Source organism: Myotis nattereri, assembly GCF_964212035.1.
Source record: "Myotis nattereri genome assembly, chromosome: 7".
Lineage (NCBI taxonomy): Eukaryota > Metazoa > Chordata > Mammalia > Chiroptera > Vespertilionidae > Myotis > Myotis nattereri.
Window position 1 is genome coordinate 86,849,861 of NC_138082.1, and position 24,946 is coordinate 86,874,806.

Here is a 24,946-nt window from a genome sequence, read left to right on the forward strand (position 1 = left end):
AGCAAGCATGTCAAACTCGCAGCCTATGAGCCACATGTGGCCCACAGCGAATATTTTTGTGGCCCAGCCAATATAAACATATGTAAGAAATGTCTTAATAAAAATTTTGTAACTTAATTTTTACAATATCCTGTTATACATAATTATTAATAACGAAGTACAATGTTCACTAATGACTCATTACTTTAATCGTGTTGCTTTTATTTCCCTTACGTGCCTAATGCACAGGCACACCATTTATCTCCACTAATACCAGCAGCGAATATTTCAGCAGCCGATTGCCACGTCATTAGTCTTGGACTGATTTATTTGGTGTGCACAACAGGAAATATTTCACTTTCGGAGAACAAAAAAAAAATAGGTTTATTTGTGTTACGCTTATTAATTTGTGCAGTTATTCAGTGTCTGGTAAGTTACCGTTCAAGAAAAAGTACTAATTTTTATTAAAATGTTCTATTATTTTATGTTAACGATTATTCATTTATTTCAGCCCTTTGTATTCAGCATGTCTCTATCGAAATAAACCTACGTTTCTATGAATATTGAAGTTTTTATTTTTTTGAGGCCCACATAAACTTAAACCTTGTTTATTTGGCCCATGTTAGCCTTTGAGTTTGTTCCTCAATACAGTTCCTCATATTGTGGTGACCCCCAATTTCATTGTTACAAATTGAACATAATTAAAGCATAGTGATTAATCACAAAAACAATATGTCATTATATATGTGTTTTCTGATGATCTTAGGCAACCCCTGTGAAAGGGTCGTTCGACCCCCCAAAGGGGTTGCGACCCACAGGCTGAGAATCGCTGCTCTAGAGTCAAGTGGCCCTGAGGTTTAGTCAAACTAATTAGGACGCTTCAAGGTTACTGTGGCTGCAGGTCAATGAGTTCTAATGCAATGTGCAATAGTCAAAATTTAAAACAAATGTATTCAGTTGATCACTGTGCAAATTTTCATCAGTGTCAATACTATTTAACTATTATTAATTAAACTCAATTAATTTTAGGCATATATTCATAATTCCTGTATCACCAAAGGTTATTTAAATAAATTTATTAAAATTCTTTAATAATCACCACAAAAGCTAGCATTGCAACTGCAAAATATTAATAAGTAAGATAATATTGTATACATTTTTCCTGAGTCCTTCAAAGGATTTTTAAATGATAGTCTTTATACATGTGGACAAAATGGATAGAATCCACAAGATTTAAAACAAATTTTACAGTTCAAACAACTATTCTAAGCTTGCTAATGATCATGGACAATGAAAACTAGCTTTTTAAAGTCCTTTACATTACATTTGACCAGCCTTCCTTAAGAAGTACTGAGATTTAAACTATAATAGAAGGTCCATGTAAATTATACTTCACAGGAATATCACACTAGTTTCTTATTTAAAATGCTAAGACATATTTTTTAAAAAAGCTTTGGAAGAAATGTTAAGATAAAAGATGCTTTCTTTTTATTAACATATACTGGACAAGGAAAATCTCTGTTACTAGCCATATAAAGCATTTACAATAAAAGGAAAACTAGTATTTGTTTTAAATAAATTGATCTTTCCTATGAAGTGATATGTAAAATCTTACAAATAAGATTTTAGATCTATAACAAACATCACCTACAAAGCCGGTGAACTTTAAAAGTGAAGTGTTATTTAACGCTTTTAAAATGCCAGTTTCAAAACATTACATCTTCCATCGCCACAGAAAGAAAAAAAATGTAAACAGTGCTAATCAAAAAAGTTATACAGTCATGAATTTTTATAAAGAAACAAAAATTGTATGTTATACTATCCCCTTTTTTAATGCACTTGCTGATCATACTGAATGTCACCTTAGACATTTAAGGCAATATAATGTGCCATATAAACTATAGAGAAACCACAAAACAATTATATCTACATAATTATATAGATATAAATTACCAGTTGAAATATAAAACGAGTATAAATTTGAGATTTATTTTGCACAGTTTCATAAATGATCTTCGTTCATTTTTCCCCCATTAAAAAAGGGTAGATAGTAAGGGATTTATGAATAACAGAATGAAAGTAATTCAGTTAAAAGCCATTTAAAAATTACCAGCATGAACTTAAAAACGAAGTCTATATAAAATAAAATAAGGAATTAGATCTCATGCCAGCAGTTCTTGCTCAAGGGATAATACTGATTTTTCAGACACAAAATTAAAACTAAAAGAACAATGCAATTAATTAATCTTGCTTCCCAAATGCATACAGCTTTGTCACAGTGTCTGCAGCTCATTCTATATGTATCAGAGATCACTGAATTCCAAGTCTTAAGAGGAAATGTTTGGATCTAAGCAGAACTGTAAGCCTTTTATTTCAACCAGAGAAAACTCTGTTCTGCATTCTTGCTGCTCTGATACTATTATGAAGCTCCATTTCTAAGCGATGGATACAGATGACTGTACCCAGTCTGGCCCATAACCTTCAGGGGAATGGGAGAGCATATATTTTAAAAATGCATACCTGGTTTCATGTAGAGGAGGAACAAAGAAAATATCTAACTCAGTGAATTGGTCACAGTTATCACTTGTGACTTAATAAGATTGTGTCTTACTCGATACTGTAGTCATTAGGGTTTCTAGTATCTGAAAATGATGCCAATTAAATCTGGCAAACTAATATATATATATATATATATATATATACATATATATATAATTAGTTATTATATATATTAGTTATTATATATATATTAGTTATCATATATATATATATATATATATATATATATATATATATTACTGTACGCTTACTTTTGCCCCAATGGCTAACCAGTGAATTTTTGGTATTGTCAAAAAGGGGCCGAGATGGAAAAAGCTTGGGGACCAAAGGCTGCAAAAGCTGCCACTGGCCTGACTATGTTATCTGAATCATGATCTTCTTTTTCCACAGAAGAGTTAGGACAATCCACTTATTTTTATAGCTACAATTTTACGTATGACCTACTTTGGTAACTAAATAGTACCTCCAAATTAGAACTTGACACTAACTAACATTAGTAATCATCACTTTATTGGGAGTGAAGACTTGGGAGATGAAAGATTCTGTTGGATAATATTCATACTCCACTCCCCACAGGGACCCTTCTGATACCTAAAGTCTGGGTGCTTTCCTGGGGGAGGGAGCAAAAGAGGGTGAGAAGTGCCCCCCCCCCCCCGCCTTTGCTTTGCTTCGTTTTAACATAAATACGAACACTGGAGAAATAATGTTGTCAAAACAAGCTATAAAGCATCTACAGCCTATTAACAGAACCATAAACATTCAACAACTTAAAAAAATTCAAGCACATGGGGTGGGGGGTGGTAAGTGCACACATGCCAAGTGCTAGCCAACACTGATGAAAACGAATGTAAAATGAGTGCGGAACTAGGGGATGGAGAAGCCGAGGCATGCAGTTAGCACTTGTTCACCTGACTGCCCGACAGAGTCAGCAGTGGAGAGAGCGCTAGTGGACCTGGAATGCCGTCGAGAGGCTGCAGGTAAAAGGAATGGTGACACCCACAGGATTAACACAGAGGTACCCAGACAGAATGCCACAGTCCAAAGGAAATGCAGCGACTGCCGCCACGGGCCACGTTTTCTCATGAAAAGAAATGGTGCTACATATGAATGGATAGCAAGGGCAATCCCTAAATTCCACGGCTGCTGGCTCTCAGGCAGCTCTTAAATACACAGGCACTCAAAGGCCCTCTGTAAGGCATTCCTTATGCACCAACGAATTCAGACTCCAGGTGGATCTTTATTCCATGAAGCCTCTACCAGCCATTATGAAATATGCAACATGAAGAACATCAGGAGTCACCAGCACCGTCTGAATCCGGGTCGAACAGCAGGATGGATTCACTCAGCCCACAAGATGTCTCATCAGTATGTGATGCACATGTAACCATGCACCAAAAACAAAAGAGAATTTATAATGTCATCTGAACACAAACAGAATGAATCACAAGAAGAGGGCTCAACAACTGGACTTCCATCCTCCCCAGTCAAACGTTTGTTGTTCTGTTGCATGGCTATCCTAATTAATGAATTTACTTTTTAATTATTGGAAATTTAGTTTTAAGTTTAAATGGCCTTCCTGGGAGAGGCATTTGCAGTACCACGATATGAATACTGCCTCTGTAATACAACTGGGGGCAAAATCCTGGTTTGATCTGTAAGTACTTAACATCTCTGTGTCTCCGTTTCCTCATCTGTAAAATGATGCTGATAACAGTACCTACCTCTTGGGAGTTAAGAGAATTAAGAGCTCATACATACAGCACTAAACACAATGCCAGGCACAGAACAAACAGTGGTTAAAAGTCACGGTAGTGGTGCTGGTCGTGGCAGTAATAGTGAAGAGTGAATTCCAATGCACATCTATACATTAAATATTGTTTCATTAGCAAGTATTCATAATACGCATATTAAGTCATCAGTTGGAGGAAATGCATGCTTAACTATATCCTCGTGGAGATAATAACTTTTACAATTAATTATGAAATATAGACATGATTCAAACATGAATTTTTTTACCAGAGTGCCATCCAATATGTGGCTTTTCTTTACCTCAGGAAAGCCAAACAAGATAATATGCTTCTATCCATTACTCTGAAAAGAACACGATGACTGCACCCCAGAAAGCCCCTCAGTTTAACGGTGATACTGAGCAGAGCTATTTCTCACACACACTGGGGTGCAGGGTCCTGCACACGTCAGCATTCACTGTCATCAAGTATCAAAACATCTCCAGTACAATTTACTCATTAAAGACCATGTCACTTGATGAAATGCACATATTGGTGGTGTGTGTGGTATTACACAGCAAAGGCTACCTACCTGGCCAATGAGGGCACATTTTTATCATCTTACAAAAACTTAAGAATTCCTAATTCTTCAAGAAGCACAAAAATAAATCAGCAATCTCTAAAACAGGTATTATAAAATAGTCCCTTTACTCAAATAAGGAAGATGACAAAATGTTTTTTTTTAGTCTGAAGCCAAATAATCATTTCATTATACAGGTTGATCAGAATCACTTGATAGTTTAAACTAAAAGTAGCTTTTTAGGAATACATGATCTAAATGTTTCTTATAAAGTGTCCTTTGGTTCTATTTCAATAAAATATTTTATAGTAAATCTGTCGTGTAATGAATCCTTTGTCACAATCTCAGTAAATACCGGACAATGGAATCCAAGGTGAAACCATTTACATCAAAGTCTTATTTACAAATGCTAGAGCCCTTAATTCCACTTAAGTCTTGTCATTATAACTATATAAATACATACTCATACCATTAAAATGGCCCAAACAATCTAGTTATAAAAATGCAAACTTAAAGCCAATATATAGTCACATAATTACCTTCACCCCACACCCTTTTTGAACGTGAAAATTGACCATGTGAGTTGATACAAAGGGGCACTCACACACAATCTCGCTTATTTATAAAGGGGGTGGGAAATGCTTGCTTAAGTGGGTAAGAAAAAGAAGAACCCTTCACATTCTTTGAAGGGCGTAGTAAGTTCCCCTGGGGACAGCAACCTCCTGGGACTTTTCTACGAATCCCCAGGTCCTAGCCCCAAGCCTGGAAATCTTCAGAGCCCGCTGAGCTCTTCCCTTTGCCTAAGCCTGCAGAGGCCTCGCAGACAGCATTTAATACATTTCAGAGAATAAATGAAACGTGTTGCTTTCAACTGAGGCAGGGTAACAACCAAGCTTTGAAATCAGACCTGGATTCAAACCCAGACCACTGCATAGCTGTGTGACTTGAGAAAGTGGCTTATCTTGATTGAGCCTGTTTTGCCCTCCATAACAGAGGGTGATACCTATCCGAGGAACCAGGAGGGACTGGCTCAGTCAGCATGGTGCCAGGTACATGTGAGCGCTGTTGTTCCTGTGTAACCAAAGTTTTATAAACAAATTTAACCCATGGAGGGAAGCAACGGGCATGGTATGAAAGTTCATCTGAAAAGATGGTACTACTGCCTGACGCCACCGAAGACACGTGCCGATGCCGGAGCCCATTCGGAAGGGAAACAGCTGCAGCCACGTCGTCTGCATCAGTGGGAGCAACATGCATTAAGCCCCCTGGGCTGTCACCAGACACAGAGCAGATCCCTTTGCCAAAGAAAGTGAAGACAGACTAGCTCACTCAGCTCCTCAGGGTTTGCCTGGGACCTCAAGAGAGCAGCGCAACCTGCCCGGTCCAAAGACCACAAGATGTTACACAGGCTGCGTCCATGGAAAGAACAAAAATGCCAGGATGTGTATGGAATAAAAAGACTGAATTGCCTCTAAGAGACAAAGTGGCCAATAAACAGACTGACTTGTTCACTTATGTAACCGGTTTTCTAGAACAACGGTCGCCAACCTTCGGACCTCATGGACCACCAGTGGTCTGCAGACCACCGGTTGGCGACCGCTGTTCTAGAAGGTCAAATAGCGAGCAGGATATACAGAAATAAATTCTTAACTTAAAAGGAAAAATCACCAGTTCACTCAGAAAAAACCCCACCACTGCTGCCCTTGACTGGTTGGGAAATCTGATCTGTCCCTCAGATTGCTGGGAAAGGGCTGACCGCAGCAGGCAAACTGCATTCCTCCCAGGCACCTCACCAGGCCGCGAGGGCCATCCAGCAGGGCGTCTGCATCTGTTACCTGCTCTTCCTCAGAACTTCATAAAGGATAAGGGGTCGTAAAGGAATATATTTGATTATTGATACCGACTGGGGGGAAAAGATATTGGGAAGCAGTGTATGGCATTAGAAGGCACTAAAACAACTATTAAGACCTTATGCTTTTGACATTTTTATATTTAAAAGACCAGAAATCCGAGTGAAAATAACAGACCCCTGCCGTCCCCAGTTCCATGTAACACTCGGGCCTTTCGTTGTAAGCGATTTCTGCCGGCTTATCAAAAGGAAAACAAGCAGTTGTACAGCACTTCACATGACAAAGGACTGAGACACAATTACTGAAGAATACAAACATTTCTTTTATGTGCTGACAGAAGACTTTGGGGATTAATAATTTGCACTACATAAAAAAGTAATTTATATGTCCATATTAGAGAAAGGCAGAACTATTAAAGCTAAAAAGAAAAGGCAAATAAAATATCCTATAATGGATACATTTCCCCCCTTGTTTTCCTGAAGCCTAGAAACTGTTAAAACACAAATTCTGGATATAAGAAAAACTGAGGGTGGGATGGGGAACGAAGAGCCCAGCTGGGGCCTGGCTGGTGACTGGGCATGGTGCTGACACCACCTCATGACCAAATATTGTAATTTTTTGTCCTGGGATGGCATCAGGCCACAGACATTAAACCGCCTCTTGAGCCCAGGAAGCATGGAACTATCTAATGAACAAGCAACATCAGGAAGTTTTGCATTGAGCTATATACCTGAGCAATTTATCAAAAAGCTACTTTCAGATTGCTTGGATGAAAGCTTTGAAATGACTCCGTTAACAAAAGCATGGCTAGTATCTTCATTCATGCTGCTTTTTAAATTACTGTCATCATCCCGAAACTGAGCACATTTACTGTCCTAAACATGATCGTGTTTTTATATTTTTTTCCTTCTTGGAATTAAACCACATATGGCCCAATCTCTGGCAAAATTAAACACAAATTGTAGAAATTCAATGAGTAAGAATAAACTCTGCATTAGCTCTACTTTCAAGCAGCAATGAACTTGGGCTAAGCTTCATCTTATGTTAGAAATGAACACACGGATGAGCTTGCCCGGCTAAGTGGCCATAAGTAACAGCACAGACTGAAGTGATGCTTTTCCTCTAATACTGAAAACCTGGAAAGGCTCCAAACTTAAGCATGCAGAGGGGGACAACAAAGGGCGGCTAAGGAAGAGGAAAGGAAGAAGAAAGGGCCACAGACAGCAGGAGGGAAAGCAGGTCATTCCCTGGCAGTGTCCGGGACAGCATCTGGAGCAGGGGCAGGATGCTCCGAGAGCCAGCGCCTCCGTGTACTCACCCAGTGGAGGGAAGCCCCGAGCAGGGCTTGTATCTCGGCTGCTCTCACGGCTGGTATCGCGGCTGCACCCCTGACTCATGCTGGGTCGAGGGATACGGCTGCTCCGTGCTAGTGTGCAGCATGAGGGGTTTCAGAGAAGGTGAACAAGTTTAATGAAGACAGAAAAACTCACACAATGTCAGTCACATTCCATTAATGTAATCACGACACTGTCCTGATGGCTGAGCATGTACCCCTGCTACGTCTCCTGACGGCCGTGCCAACAGCAGGAGGTTTGTACAAAACTCCACTACGCTCAACGCCTCAGAAAGCTGTGAATTTGGTGTTAAGGTAAAATAGCGCCTCAGTGTGAAAAATGAAAAGAAAGCTTCCACAGAGCAAACCGGCATCAGAAAATAAAAGCTCGTCTTTTCGAAATGATCATTGTTATGGCTTTGGCAAACTTCTTTCTCCCCTGGAGGGTAAAGGACCAAAGCCATTTCCATGTGCACTGGGTTCTCAATTTAGGTGAAAAAACAGAATAAGGGTCCTGGGCACTGCCATCCGTGAACTTAACTGAGAGCCCACCTCTCCCAGCCCGGCCTTCTTTACAAAGAGAAGCCCCTGGACTGACAGCCAGAGAGCCTGTGCACTCAAGTGAGTGTGGAGACGTAAAAACTCACTTCACTATCGGAACCAACAGAGAGAAAGAGCTGGGACTGCAGCCCCTTTTTACTGCCCCAACATGGATTCCTGCTTTTTCTATGGGAATCAAAACTCGGCCCGCGGTCCTTACTCAAGCACCTTCACCTCTCCAGCCTCACACAGTCTGATAGTGATGGACTGATAACCCAGTCTCGGCACCATGAGATCCCTCCACTGACCTGAAAACGGCCAATTACTTTATGTTATCTACAGATAATGTTATTATACTCACATTATAAAACACTGAAAACACAATCACATAAACAGCATAAGGTTTCTAATATAATTTGGCTATAAAATCACAGAAAAGATCATTATGCCCTTATTTTTCATTTTATTTTGAGAAAACAGAAATACAGTACTGGAATAGTATTTGGAAACACCCTGACATACTGCAGGCGTATAACCACCAATGTCACAGTGGATGGGGACAACAAAGATCTCCATCTTGAGAGGGTCTATTCTTCTCGACTGGGTAGAAATGCCTTCTTTAGAAATTTTGGAAAAAATAAACTTGATCCACTGATATAAAAACATGGCTATTTTCAGATCAATGCATCAATGAGCATAACCTATTTATTTTAAAGCAAAGGTATCTTTACTGTATGGCCAAACCACAACAAGAATACCTTACAAACCAGAACTGTGAAGCCCTCAGTAAAGACTACAAAGGTAGAGAAGCAACCAACTTCCGACTGTGGTCTTCCTCAGGGCTAGAGTTCAATTAGACCCGAATGCTCAGTGAGTGGTGTCCAACAGCTCAGGGCTGCAGTGGCGAGCACAGGAATGCAATCTAAGCAACAGTCAAAACAGAGCTGCATCTGGAAGTCCCTAGTAATTCCTAAATTCTCCTTCATCTTGCCAGTGACATGGCGCACTGAGTTTCCACTCAAAGTAGCAGTATGCAATCAGCAATGTTTGAAAACATTCTGAATAGCTCCTACAATGAGGGCAAAACCAGCAGGTGCTAAACTCTTAAAAACAACAACTAGGGAGTATCCGCTGACACCGCCAATATATGCAAGTTGCATAGAACCTACAAAGCAGCACTGCTTACGCTCAGAGGATCGACGCCGCATCCAATTCATGCAGCGACCTCACAGTGCCCCGCTCACTCACTGGCCCGGCCACTGCGCTGCCCTTAGGAAGGCTAAGGAGAAAGTCGGCATTTCAAGAGCACGGTACTGTGAGGTGAGGCACACATGGTAATACTTCTGGCTCCCTGAGGAAAGGCACACATGCACATCTTGTCTGCTGCACTGCCTACTCCAAAACTCATAGTCAAAAGTAATAAAAACAGTCCTGATAGTTTTTAACATATGTCATGCTTAGCTCAGCATTTTCTTAAGAGTTCTCACCCAATTACTTCTGAAGTTCTACCCAGCTCTCACTCCCTCCTTTAAACTAACATACATGCTGCAGCAATGGGAAATCTGCTTTCCCTGCTTCGTGCAGACAATAAAGAGATAGATATGATCGGAAACAATATGCACAATTCTTAGTAAGGTTTAGCCTCCTAGTAGAAGTTCCTTTGTGCATCCATGTTGCCTGGCTCCTTTAACATATGGCTAGTAGTAACACAGAAGAATCCCATTTACGATTTTGTAAAAATCTTCCCATATGGTTGCTCCAAACCTCATTAAAGCACCTTTAGTGGTGACATCAACAGTTTAAATGTTGGATAATTTAAAACACTTATAATACCTCCTCCAGAGGCCAATCTATAAGAAGGATTTAAAATAAGTACATAAATAAATCATTTCTACGAGGACTAATTAATTAGGTGGTAAAACCCAAAAACAATACACCAAATCAACTTGCCTCTGTATCGAGTGCCCAAAGGGGACATTCCATGGGAGCACAGGGAGGAGAAGGCCCGCAGAGGAAGAAGGGATCAACATACTTGCTATCTGAACGCTCTGAAGCGGCGTTCTTAGGCAGCTCCGGCGTCCTGTGCTCACACGAATTGCTGGGAAGCCTTGAGAAACTATTTGATTGGTTTTCATTTCCTGAGTGACGCTTTATTCCACCTTTATAGTGTTTTAAGGGTAATCCTGACCTTGCCTTTTAAGGAAGAATTCTACCAGAACTTAAGGAGTACAAGAGGAAAAATGAAAAGTACCAGAAATTAAAACATAAACTATCTCTCTAGTCTAGATATTATTATGTTTTAGTCTTGCTCACAGTAGTCTAATTTAACTGCTGGAAGTTAATTATTAATTTTTAATTCTTTCAAACTATTTTAAAGCAGAGAATGTAAAAGCATTTTAAACATATACCCACAGAATGTAAACTGCAAAAATTCAAATCTTTCTTTTAGCCTTTTTAATAGAAGAGCAGGAGAAGAAAAAAAACAAAGGCAAACTTCTAAAATAGAATTGCTATGAATGTCAGCTACTTATGTGACTATTATTAATCAAAAATAGAATAAAAGACAAAAATGAAATAATTCACAAATAGTATATTCTTCTATTTTGGTTGAATAGTTTATGAAGGAATAAATTGCCAAGAAAAGACATGGTATCAGGGTTTTATTTGGTTTCTTTGCTATTTTACTGGAATTGCATCCTATTTTGCTTAAGTAAATACTAATGAAAAAGAGCTTGGGTATCATTTTGATCACAGATGAGAAAAGAAAATTTACTTAAGAAATATTATTTCAAGCAAAAAAAATATAGCTGAACCAAACATAATTTGTATATAACTAAAAGCAATTCTCAATGCAAATTATAAGCCTACCTTAGCTATAATTAAAATTACTAATTAGTCTGGGAATTATACAAAATATTCTTAAAAGATGATCCCTCTTATTTTGAATATTTATATTCAAAGTTGCTACGCAATAAACAAAATATTTAGATACACAGGCATATACCCAGTATATACTAAATGATCACAGAAATATACAATCTATTACTGAAAAAAATGCTAATATATCTGACATCCTATGAACTGGAATCTCTAAGATTATCACAGGCAGAAATGGGAAGGTACATTTTATTCATATATGGATCTTTATATCTGTGTGTATGTTCTTATTCTCCCAATGTGCAGATATTTAAATAAAATACCTATTTTATTCAGAATTATATGTATGACCTCAAAGCTTGACATATAACTAACTGATCCCCATGATGATCCACAGGAGGGAGCATCAAGGAAATAATTTGCTTCAAAATAATGTTTTAAATAAAAACTCTTCAGAAGGAAGTGGGCTCCTATTTAGTTCTTACTGATGGATGATGTTTCATAGTACCTCTTTTAAAAGCTTATTAAATGTGGTCTTTTCAACTATCCATAACACAAACTTCATAGTTAAGACGATGGAATATCAGGTCCTAAAGTTATGTTAGATGACTAAAGTTGATTTATTTTCCAATTTCAAGAAGGTAAAAACGGCATCCTTAATAAATAAAGTAAAATCTCCCCCACCCCTAATTTAAAAGTATGACTCTAATCTGGATTGCCAAAACATCCTATGAATTTAATTAACTTTGGAAAAAAACCAGCTTAAATCCTCACACCCAGATTTGAAATCAAATGCATTTTCCAAACAAAACCAGATCCAAACACACATATGTTAATCAACTCTGAAATTTATATATTCCAGCCATGACTATTTTCTCTAATTTTATCCACATTACTTGTTATTACTGGATCCAAATAACTTGTCAGCTCAGGCAGCATGCTATGTAATGCCACTTTATGTTGACATTATGTAGAATTAACTAATTAACTAACCACTGCTTGGTTACATTTCTCACCTGCTTTGGAAATGTTAGTCAAACCAAATCCTATGCATTCTACTTCTTACATCTCTGCCTCTGCCTTCTCTTAGCTCAGGTAGCTTTCAAGGACTTTCATGAGCTGGATGCTAAGAGCCCCTCTGCCCTCATCTCCCACCCCACCCTAACCAACTTCCTTTATTGTAGCCAAGTATGAATTACTTGTGTTACTCAGGATGCACTATGCTCCCGCTTGTCTGACTGCTCTGCACATGCTCCTCTCTGCCCTACAGCACCTTTCTCCTCATCTCCCCACCTTATACTTAACCACAGCAGGTTCTACTCTGGGGAACCTCTCCTAGCAGGAACTAAGGAAGATATGGGGTAGACACTCCTTTTCTAGGACAATTCTTGCTTTCAAGTAAAACTGTGACTGAGCAGAAACTCAGCCAGACATCTTGGTGCAGTGGTAGCAAGTACTATGGAATTCTGAGGACTTCCACGCCACGGGAAGCGAGCCGAAGGATCCCAGAGGGCCAAGTCATCGTATTTGTTATACTCTACACATTTTCACCTCTAAGACCGCAAGCTATTTGAAGTCAGAAGTTCAATCTATTTCATTTACTTCCATTCCTGAAGTCTAACAAAGTACATTGCACATCACAGTAAACATTCAAGTAAAAGTTGTTAAGGAGATAAATGAATAAGAAACATAGCCCATAAGACTAAAAAATATAGCACTGATTTCACATTAATAGATTTTTACCTTTAGAAAGCAGGTAAAGACAGAGTTTGAACATACATTTTGCATAATATATTACAACAGACTACTACCTTTTATATTAAAAAGCAGTGTACAATTAGATTTTAATAGAGGTAAAAGGTCTATACGCTATTACAATGAAACTTGATACTACAACACAAATACTACATACTTCATTTCCATCTAGTCCTGGATTTTATGTTTGAACAATACTATGGCAAAAGTAAGTATATATATTTTTGACTATTTTCACCAATTAGGTTAGAGAAGATCAGAATCAAAATAAATGTGGACCTTACAAATTGCTTTTGAAAATTTAGGTTAATAGCTACTTAGTGCTAATCAGTGAAAGAAAAGTGAAAAGCAACACTGCTTCTACGGGTACAGTAGAAAACCCTGCCCATCCCCCCAATTCTAATATTTTGCAAAATGACTCTAAAAAACGAAAACCCACAATGACACAATTCTTCCTCATCAATCTGAAATGGTAAGCCCCACACACCTTTCAGTTATAACTGAAACCTGAACATGCCATAATCTATAAAAAGCACAAATCAAAATGTCTTTTTAACACAGGCAAAATGGCATCCTCAATTCAAAAACAAAGCTCTATTTGCCGCATTAGAAAAAGGTATTGGATTATGATAAAAATTCTGACCAAGTTGGAAATGGTGCTCCAGGGTCTTGGAGAATCCTTACCTAATCCTATCCGGTTTGGACTTGTTTCTCGGCTGCATCCCTGACTTCTGGGAATCTTGCTTCGTTTTTCTGAAGGGAGTGTCACCGGCGGGCCTCTTGAGGAACCCCCAGCAAGGCCACTATAACCACTTCCCAACAATTTCCCTGGAGAACTTGACCGGCTGCCAGCTAAAAATGAAGCAAAACAAAATTGAATAATGGATGTAATCAGGGAATAAATGATAGTATTTCAGAAACCAGTTTATACATTAATTTGGATCAAATATAAAAATGGCTTTGTAGTTGGTGTTAGTACTAATTTTTTTTAAACATTAGGAGCATGAAAGAATATTAAAGTATCATAAAAGAATATACATGGACAGTTACTGGTGCTGTGCTACAAAAATAACTGCAAAACTTCTGATTCAAAAAGCAGGATGAGTACCAATAGCCTCCCTGTTCCACAGGAAATTTCTAGAAATAATCTCAATGGCATTTCTTTAGTGTTTTGTTCTTTTTTTCTGTGACAGTTGGTATGTCACAATTTTTAAGTATAACTGCTGGAAAAGTATAAATGTTAACAAAAATTTTTTAAACAGTCGTTAAAGAAAATGGATTCAAGAGAACTCTATTAATTTAACAATTTGAAGAAAAGGGAGAAGGGGAATAAATAAATAGAAACATGATAAATAAAAATCACAAAATAAGATGGTAGGACTAAGCTCAAATATATCAGTAATCATAATAAATGTGGCTACGCCCTAGCCAGTTTGGCTTAGTGGGTAGAGCAGAGTGAAGGGTCCCAGGTTTAATTCCGGTCAAGGGCACATGCCTGGGTTGCGGGCTCAATACCCAGTGTGTGTGTGTGTGGGGGGGGGGGGGGGGCGCGTGCATGAGGCAGCTAATCAATGATTCTCTCTCATCATTGATGTTTCTATCTCTCTCTCCCTCCTTCTTCCTTTCTGAAATCAATAAAAATATATTTTTTTTAAATCTTAAAAAAATAAATGTGGCTAGATTAAATTCACCTATTAAAAGACAAAGATGTTTGGATTGGCTTTAAAAAAATAAAATAAAAATTAAATGTATGTTGTTTATAAGAAACAACATACCTAAAACAACAAAATAGAGTAAAACACAGCATTAAAAAAAGAACAAAGGATATATTATATTGATAAACAAATTGTCCATGAAGATATGATAATCATGAACCTTTATGCTCCAAATAACATAGCTTTGTAATATTAAACATAAAACTAAAAATACAGGAAGAAATTGAAAAAGTCCTAATTATTAATATACCACTCAGAAAGACTAATAACCACTAAAAAAATAACATACCTCGCAGAAATTGTCAGAGTAGTCAAAATTATACAGTCATGTATAAACACTTTCCACAGACACAAGTGTAACTCAACAAACGGAATACACGTTTTTCACCTTTACACATATATTACAAAAACCAACTGTATACTAAGCCTCAAAGGAAATCTCAAAAACCTACAAAAGTAGCAGCCATACAGATCACATTCTCTGAGATGTATGCAATAAATTATAAAATAAAAACAAATGATATGCTTAGTAATTTTTATTATGGCTAAGTGACTAGATACCTAAATAACAATTTCTTAGGGTCAAAATTATCAACACACCCAAATGGCAGTAATTTACTTAGATCATCTGCTTAAGTACAGAAGGCAATAAAATTCTAAAACAAAGTGCACATTATTATTTACCAGAGTAAGGATGAGCCAAAGGTAGAACCTTCGAAAAACACTTAACTGGAAATTACACACACACACCATTCAAATGAATCATTAAGGTGCATACTCACAAAAATTAATACTCTATAATGATTTAACTATAATTTAAAGTGAAATTCATTGCAAAAATCACAAGTACACATTACCATGAAGAACCCACCTCGTGATCCATTAATTTTGCCCATAAAATTTGAGCATATACATAAACCATTAAGCTATGTAAAAGGAAAAAGAAAATCTATTTCAAATTTTGGATTTTAACATACAGAAAAAATGCAGAAAGATTAATTAAGCTCATAATATAAAAATTAATATTGTGCAAGGAACATGGGTGAGAGAGAACGAACAAAACAACAAACAAACAAGAAGAGAAATGGCTTACCACCAGCAGGATTAGCAGATCTGGATCCTTGATTATGAGAGCAGACCAAAGAACAGGCAAGAAGTGGATTAAAAGACAATAACACAATACAGAGGTCAGCATGCAAACACATGTCTTTGTTCACAAACTATCTTTTTCTAGTTCTTAATCCTCCTAGTCTACTTTGTACTCATGTTGATTTTATATGTCACACTATTTAGCATTTATTTCTTGTCTGTACATGGAACACTTACAAACCCACAATATGCCAGGCACAGTGCCCGACGTAAGGGATGCAGAGAAGAGTAAGAAAGTGATGACCTTCTGGGAGTCCATCTGCTCTCTGGCTCCCAGCACCCTGAGGGAAGTGACTTATCTGTGCATCACTACCACCTAACACAGGGCTCACCACCAGGAGTGCTCGATAAGCAGCAATGAATTAAAAAGAGCTACTAACAGTTCACCAGAGTGCCTGATGCCAAATCCTCAAATATGTAATATTAATCCTCTAAGATTTAAAGCCTCAATATTTAAATCTTCAAATATTTAAAATATGTGAACTGTTAAGAGCCCTAAATCTAATATCAATAAAATCTACATGCTATTAAACCAGGACTCTGAATGCTAATATATCTACATTTGTAATATATATATATATATATATATTATATGTTCACATTTTCTTCCTATCAAAATTATTTTTAAAAAATATTTAATTTCTATTTATGAGCTTAAGACCCAGGCTTGATCACTTGTTGCTGTTGTCTCCTGCAGTAGGTGGAGTAAAATGAAGTTTTAAGGTGGAGCCCGAAGGCAGGGAGAGTGCAGTGTTTTTGTAAGACTGAGTTAAGGCTCAGCCATCCCCCTCAACACCACTCCAGAGGGACTTTCATCCTCACCACCTCTAAGCAGAGGACCAGCGAGGGCAGGGACCCCGGCAGAGGCCAATGCCAATACACGCCAGACATGAAAGAAGAAACATAAAACTCCGTTCGACCCTCACTCTCTAAGAAAGGAACTAGTGCTACACAGCTAAAGGGTTAGACATTTTTTATTCAACTCAATGTCAACATACTGAAGCTGAAAGAGACCATGACCAGAGTATTAGATCTGCTTGTGGCTCCAGGACACTAGGGCTCAACAGAATAACAGAGCCGGGGTACTGTCCCTGAGGCTTTAGAAGCTTCTGGGCTACACTTTACCAATTGTGGTGTGGTGTGGTGTGGTATGGTGTGGTGTGGTGTGGTGTGGTATGGTGTGGTGTGGTGTGTGTAGTGTGCAGTGTGTGTGGTGTGGTGGGTGTGTGTGGTGTGGTATGGTGTGGTGTGGTGTGGTGTGGTGTGGTGTGGTGCGGTGTGGTGTGGTGTGTGTAGTGTGCGGTGTGTGTGGTGTGGTGGGTGTGTGTGGTGTGGTGTGGCGTGGTGCGGTGTGGTATGGTGTGTGCGGTGTGGTGTGTGCGGTGTGGTGTGTGCGGTGCGGTGTGCTGTGTGCTGTGGTGTGGTGTGGTGTGTGTGGTGTGGTGTGTGCGGTGTGGTGTGGTGTGGTGTGTGTAGTGTGCTGTGGTGTGGTGTGGTGGGTGTGTGCGGTGCGGTGCGGTGTGGTGTGGTGTGGTGTGGTGTGGTGTGGTGTGGTGTGTGTAGTGTGGTGTGGTGTGGTGTGGTGTGTGCGGTGTGGTGTGTGCGGTGCGGTGTGCTGTGTGCTGTGGTGCGGTGTGGTGTGTGCTGTGGTGTGGTGTGGTGTGTGTGGTGTGGTGTGTGCGGTGTGGTGTGGTGTGGTGTGTGTAGTGTGCTGTGGTGTGGTGTGGTGGGTGTGTGCGGTGCGGTGCGGTGCGGTGTGGTGTGGTGTGGTGTGTGCTGTGGTGTGTGTGGTGTGGTGTGGTGTGGTATGGTGCGGTGTGGTGTGTGTAGTGTGCTGTGGTGTGGTGTGGTGTGGTGTGGTGTGCTGTGGTGTGGTGTGGTGTGTGTGGTGTGTGTGGTGTGTGCGGTGTGCTGTGTGCTGTGGTGTGGTGTGGTGTGTGCGGTGTGGTGTGGTGTGGTGTGGTGTGTGCGGTGTGGTGTGGTGTGGTGTGGTGTGGTGCGGTGTGGTGTGGTGTGTGTAGTGTGGTGTGTGTGGTGTGTGTGGTGTGGTGTGGTGTGGTGCGGTGTGGTGTGGTGTGTGTAGTGTGGTGTGTGTGGTGTGTGTGGTGTGGTGCGGTGTGGTGTGGTGTGGTGCGGTGTGGTGTGGTGTGTGTAGTGTGCGGTGTGTGTGGTGTGTGCTGTGGTGTGGTGTGTGTAGTGTGTGGTGTGTGTAGTGTGTGGTGTGTGTAGTGTGTGGTGTGTGTGGTGTGGTGGGTGTGTGTGGTGTGTGTGGTGTGGTGTGGTGTGGTGTGGTGTGGTGTGTGTAGTGTGCAGTGTGTGTGGTGTGGTGGGTGTGTGTGGTGTGGTGTGGTGTGGTGTGGTGTGGTGTGGTGTGGTGCGGTGCGGTGTGGTGTGTGTAGTGTGCAGTGTGTGTGGTGTGGTGGGTGTGTGTGGTGTGGTATCGAGTAGGAAAAGGGACTTCTGTGCCAGACAAGCCTGGGTTCTTCAACTCTCCAAAGGCAGAGGTACAACCAACCTCGCACTTTCTTTCCAGAAAAGTAGAAGCTGGCTTAACGTGAGGACCAGAGTATCGAAGGGTACGGAGAAGTGCCGAACGTCAGAAGCCGCCGGGAAGGCATCCTGAGCACGAGGAGACCGAGGGTCCGGCCACAGACCCAGTGCTCTCTGCACAGGAGGCGCTGCAGCGCGGTGTGGAGAGAGCAGGGCGGCTCCTGGGAAGGGGAGGCCTCTCCACGCCCCGGGCCCCGGAGACCGACACCCGGCTCCCCTCCACATGCAGAGAGGGAGCAGGCGACTCAAAGTGAGACACCAGGGGTGACCCCAGGGATGCATTCATTCCTTCTACGGCTGCTTTCACGTGTCAGGCTAACAGACTAAGTGACTCAACATATACAGAGAAGCAAGCATGGAGGCAGGCAGCGTGCAAGCAAGAGCCCACGCTGGTGAGGAGACAGGAGCGGGTGGTGGTGTTAGAACAGAAGGTTAAAGGGCAGAGCTTTCAATGGATTTACTTATGAGCACTGCAAAGAGGGCCTCGCAGTACCCGGCCTCTCTCCAGGTACGGCTCCCAGGTATGACAGGAGCACTGCCTACCAACAGAACAAGGGGGCATGTTTCAACGAGAGAGACGAGGAGAGGGAGAGAAAGCACATTTTAATGTTTAATGAGGAATGATAAAAAATTTAAATCACCTGGACAGGAGACAAAAGTACACTTGAATACTCCCATTTTGTAAGCTTACCCAAGAAACATCAAGATTACTCACAGTATTTTTCCCCCTGAAGTCAATGAGAATGGGCTGTTGAAGAAAACCTAGTTAACAGAGAGCATAAAATAGATTTCTTACGCTGGGACTGTGAAACCACTTTAGCGCGACTGCGGCCTCGATTATCAGAAGGTATAGAGGCGACATTGGTGGTACTCCCAGAGTTCTGCCTTCTCGTACGAATCCGACCTAGAGAATACAGCAAAAACAGTGTTTCCATAGGTTTTCAGTCAGTGCAACCTACACAAGCAAACAGCCCACACATGACCGAGGGGCACTGACTGGGCCACCGAGAGGGGGAGCAGGTCTTCCCCACCCAGGGTCCTGACATGTTTTCCTAGCAGCACACACAAGCTTACGGTCTGTACACACAAATTCTAAAAATACGTAACGGACCCTGGCCGGGTTGCTCGGTTGGTTAGAGTGTTGTCCTGACACGCCAAAGTTGTGGGTTTGATCCCTGGCCGGGTCACATACAAGACATACCCAATGAATGCATCAATAAGTGGAGCAACAGTCAATGTCTGACTGTCTCTCAAATCAATTTTTTAAAAAAGTTAGGAACTCCTGAGAGTGAGTCATGAACCTATCAGGTACCTCTGTTTCAATTATTTTAGCATATTATATTTTCAGATGAGGAGGTGATATCTATTGGAGAATTTTTTTATCAAAAAATTTTCAGTTAAATTCTTTTTTATTGGCTAGAAATCTGTCAAATGTCCAGAATCAGAAAATATTAGCTGTTGTCTTAAGAAAAATACAATAGAAAAAAGGAACAAATGCAAAATATTCAGCAATCAACAAAAACTACAACACCCTGGGGAATAAATGTGTTTTGATATGTAGCATTAAACTTCTAATTTAAAGCATGTATGCCCACAAATTTCTAGGTTGCAAATGATTAAAATTAGCACCTGAAAGTAATACAAAATAATATTGCATGTAAACTGTAATTTAAAAATAATTTTTAAGAAAGAATAAATCTTAGGAGTACCTAGGTCCTAGAAAAACAATGACCTAAAAATAATATAATGTTGTAATCTAGCTGGCATGACTCCATGGCTGAGTGCTGACCTATGGAATCAGGTCACAGCATATGCCAGGTTTGAGGTTTGATCCCCAGTAGGGGGCATGTAGGAGGCAGCCAATCAATGATTCTCTCTCATCATTGATGTTTCTATCTCTCCCGCTCCCTTCCTCTCTGAAATCAAATAAAAAAATATTTTTTAAAAAAGTAAAGTACATTTATGAAAAGAACTTGTCACTCAAAGTAAAGCAATCTGTTAACTCCAATTATTAAACCATGAAACCTTACAATAAAAATGAATTCAGAAATGCAAAATCATTGATGTTCAGACTAGTATGATTAGGGGTTAAACTTTTTAAAATTCAGGCATTTTGTGGTTTCCAAGGGATACAAAATGCCTCTCTGTCCATAATTCAATCAGAATAACAATCTGATGGAGAAAACACAAACCATTTTGAATCCCTATTGGCTTCTTATATTGTAAAAATAACTTCTCCCCTACCCAGTTTGGCTCAGTAGACAGAGCGTCGGCCCACAGACTGAAGTGTCCTGGGTTGGGTTGTGGTCAGGGGTGTGTGCCTCGGTTGTGGACTCGATCCCCCACCCTGGTGGGGCATGTGCAGGAAGCAACCAATTGATGTGTATATCTCACATCGATGTTTCTCTCTGTCTCTCCCCCTTCCTCCCACCCTCTCTAAAGATCAATGGAAAAATATCCTTGAGTGAGGCTTAACAAAAGTAAATAAATAAATAAATAAACAAACAAATAAATAACCTGTGCAGCCGGTGTGGCTGAGTGCAAACCTACGAACCAAGAGGTCACAATTCGATTTCAAATCAGGGCACATGCCCAGGTTATGGGCTCGACCCCCAGTAGCGGGCGTTTAGGAGGCAGCCGATCAATGATTCTCTCTCATCATTGATGTTTCTATCTCTCTCTCTCTCCCTTCCTCTCCGAAATCAATAAAAATATATTTAAACAAATAATTTATACTTCATCATCTGAGAAAACCTGCAGAAGAGTACACAGAAAAACAAATCATAAGGCTTGAAAAAGTTTCAAAAAAGGGAGGTAAGGAGCAATAAAAGAAAGCACTGCATTAAAAAAATTAAAATTAATGACTTCATAGCAGTTTAAGGAAAGACTTTCACAAATTCTAGAACCTACAGTAAAATTAAGGCTATACCATATATATATCTAAGAGTGTACATGTGTGAACCCAGTTTACAGATGAGGGAACAGAGAAATGGGGAATAATTAATTTGTCCAAGATCACACTATTAGTTTGGATACCTGTGCCTGCCTGCCTTGCTGGCCTATGAGTGAGGAGTTCTTACTTCCCCATGGAAATCACCGAGCTAAATCAAGGCAGTCACCAAGGCAACATCAACATGAAAATGACGGAATTTAATTTTTTACTTTAAATTTATCATAAAAGATTTAAGTCACAAACAGATTTTTTAAATAAACAGCCATACCCATTCAACTTATAAAACAAAAATCTTCTTTGCTTATGTCCCTATATCCTCTACATTTGGTAATAGGATCCTAAATCCAGTGTTCGCCATTCTCTTGTATTTCTTTATCCTTTCAATGTTTTCTTCTCAATAATATTTTCTCAGTTGCATAACTGAAAAATTATATGGCATTATTTTTTACATTTTAAATAGTTTTAATTATACCATAGGGTATATATTTTCCCAAAACTTAGTGTTTTGCTCAACATCTTTTTGGTGAGGTCACTTATGGAACTGATTTTTCTGTAGAAGGTAAAGGAGAGATTCATCTCATTTTTTCCATATGACTAACCTACGTCCAAATCAATCTACTCAACCACTTTCTTACTGATCTACAAAGCCATCTCCAACATCTACCAATACTTACAGTATATGCAGATGTGTCTGTTCCTCAGCTGTCCATTCTGTCCCAACAGTCCATGTGTTCATAGCATGCAACATCACCACGCTGTGATGAGCTTTTAACAAAAGTCTTGCCCATTGGTAGGGGAAATAAACCCACTTTTCCCTAAGGCCCTCTGCTCTCCTCATTATGCATGTGAAGATGCAATGAGAAGACCTAGCCCTGGCCGGGTGGCTCTGCTAGTTGGAGCGTCATCCCATACACCAAAAAGATGTGGGTTTGACCCCCCAGTCAGAGTGCATACGGGAAGCAACCAATCACTATTTCTCTCTCACATCCATATTTTCTCTGCCTCTCTCCCTGCCTCTCTCTCTAAAATCAACAAAAACACACTTTTGGGTGAGAAAAAAACAAACAAACTATTAAAATATTGACTGGCCTTATGTGGCATTTTGGGTTAATTTTTTGGGGGGAAAGACAGCTTTCTGACAATGATCTTCCCACTCACTAATGTTTTCTGAATTTCACTCTCTTCAATGTCTTTCAATAAAGTTTTATATTTTTCCCAAAATATCTTACTAAATTTTTATAGACTTATTAAAAGGTGTCTTATGCACAATAAATTTATTATACTTAAACTTATTGACAAATAAGTTCATAATTATTATTTATATTTGGTCTTAAACAAGAACCTTGCTAAACTCTTATTAATTCTATTAATTTACACGATTATCTGGGGCTATCTAAACAGAATGTCATCTACAAATAAGACTCAGGTTTTTCGCTTCAAATAACTGCCCTTTCGTTTCTCTGCTTTTACCCTGCTGTCCTGGACATGGGCTGCAACAGTAAAGAAAAGCATGGCAGCAGGCTCCATAGCCTTGAGCCACATTTTAAAAAAAGAATAATTCTGAAATTTCACAAAAAGTTTGATATTTCAACAGGTTGAAAAAAACCACTTCTATTCCTAATTGCTAAGAATTGCTGTCAAAAACGTGTGTTGAATTTTTAATGCTTTGCCTGCATCTTCTGAGAATAAGAGGATCCTTCTCCTAAGTGTGATGAGGGCATCAGTGCTTATAAAAGCTGGGCTAAACAGCCATGTCAAGATCTAGACTGCAGTTGAATTCTTCCAACGAGGATCTGTTTGCTTTTGCTAGTTCTATGGACACCAGCAATCCACAGCTACTTTAAAATGATTATCTATTTGGTTTTTCACACCACAAAGGCAGCTATAAATTCTGAAGGGAGTCCTCTACCCTCGTATGAAGGTTAAGAATGGCAAAATTCCCTCTCATCTGCTCCAGTTTAACAGTTAACTTCTTGTTTATCACTGACGATGTAGCTCTTGGGTGGGTTTCGAGGTGCTTCTTGTCCTCCATATCCTCATCAGTCATCACAGCAAATGCCCAGGCCTCCACATTCCCCAGGGTGCGGCCAGCTTTGCCCCTTACCTCCTGAGGTTCCTGCTTTTGCTTTGGAGATGTGTGACTTCCCCTGCCTTTATTCCGATTAGTGATGTGTTCTCAACTGGCAGGATCAATCACACTAATAAATTCTGCAGACTGCTAAAAATGCAAGTTACTTATTTCTTTTAAACACTTAAATACAGCTACTTTGTATTATATAAAAGCCTTACAAGTACAAGGGTATGCTTTTCTTTCTCTCTGCTACCTCTAACTCATTACAGAGGCAGAAACAGAATACATTGGGGACCAGCTACAATTATAAGAAATATTAATCATGCTCTGTTAACCATGATGGTTCTGTTCTGATTAGAGAAAGCACATTCTACACTCACTGAGAGTTGTACGCCCTGGGATATGGGAGCTAACATCGGAATACAGTTTGTCATCCTCCCAAGAATTGCCCTATCATTATGAAAAGATTTACAACCTCGTGGCACCTAGTCCTGGAGGCACCTGCTCTTCACAAGCCCCTCCCCTATTACCTGTAATCTGGTCCCTGACCACTCCCTTCTCAGCCCGTATGACTTGTAACCTGTGATGATTATCCTGTGCCCACTTTCCATGCCTGTAATTCCTACTTCCGCACATAACCTTGTCCTTCTACCCAATATAAGCAGCTGGCTGATGGGAGGGCAGGGCAGATTTCTGTGGGGGACCTGCTGCTCTCCCACACTGCCGGCAGGACTGGAATAGACGCTCAGATATGATTCAACCCTGTCTCTGCTGAATTGGCTCGAGTAGCGACAGGCAGCCCGGACCCCTTGGTTGTCCGGTTACACAATTTTGAACTATGAACTCCTATTTGGCATACAGAGCAGGCAAGTGTAGTCTAAAGCTGTTCATATGGAAAATAATACAATTAATACAATTAATAAACTGTTTTGCATACTCACAACTGTAACCCTACTTTTGCGCCACCCTATTGAATCTGTGGGGATCCCAAGGAACCAGGTTGAAAGTGGCTTCCTCTGTAAAAGTTCAATGTTTGTTCTTGGCAGGCACCCATGGGGGTTACCATCCCAGATCACTTTATTCATCAGCGTGGGGTTTCCCAGACACCACAGGGAAGGAAGACTGAAACAACTTCCATGACAAGAGAGCTTGTAACAAGTCAGGGAAGGTATTCTCTTCCTCTGCCTAGGACAGTGATGGCGAACCTTTGAGCTCGGCGTGTCAGCATTTTGAAAATCCCTAAATTAACTCTGGTGCCAGGTCACATATAGAAATTTTCTGATATTTGCAACCATAGTAAAACAGATT

General features: G+C 39.9%; 1 protein-coding gene across 1 annotated transcript in view; it reads right to left on the minus strand.

The window, feature by feature from the left end:
* Positions 1-24,946, minus strand: part of CLASP1 (cytoplasmic linker associated protein 1) — a 273,563-nt gene that overhangs the window by 97,570 nt on the left and 151,047 nt on the right. The window contains exons 21-24 of the mRNA XM_081096080.1: positions 19,411-19,518; positions 16,009-16,035; positions 13,885-14,052; positions 8,014-8,121 (exon numbers count right to left, since the gene is read on the minus strand). Of these exons, the coding sequence (XP_080952206.1) occupies positions 8,014-8,121; positions 13,885-14,052; positions 16,009-16,035; positions 19,411-19,518 (411 nt within the window). The remainder of the gene's footprint in view (positions 1-8,013; positions 8,122-13,884; positions 14,053-16,008; positions 16,036-19,410; positions 19,519-24,946) is intronic.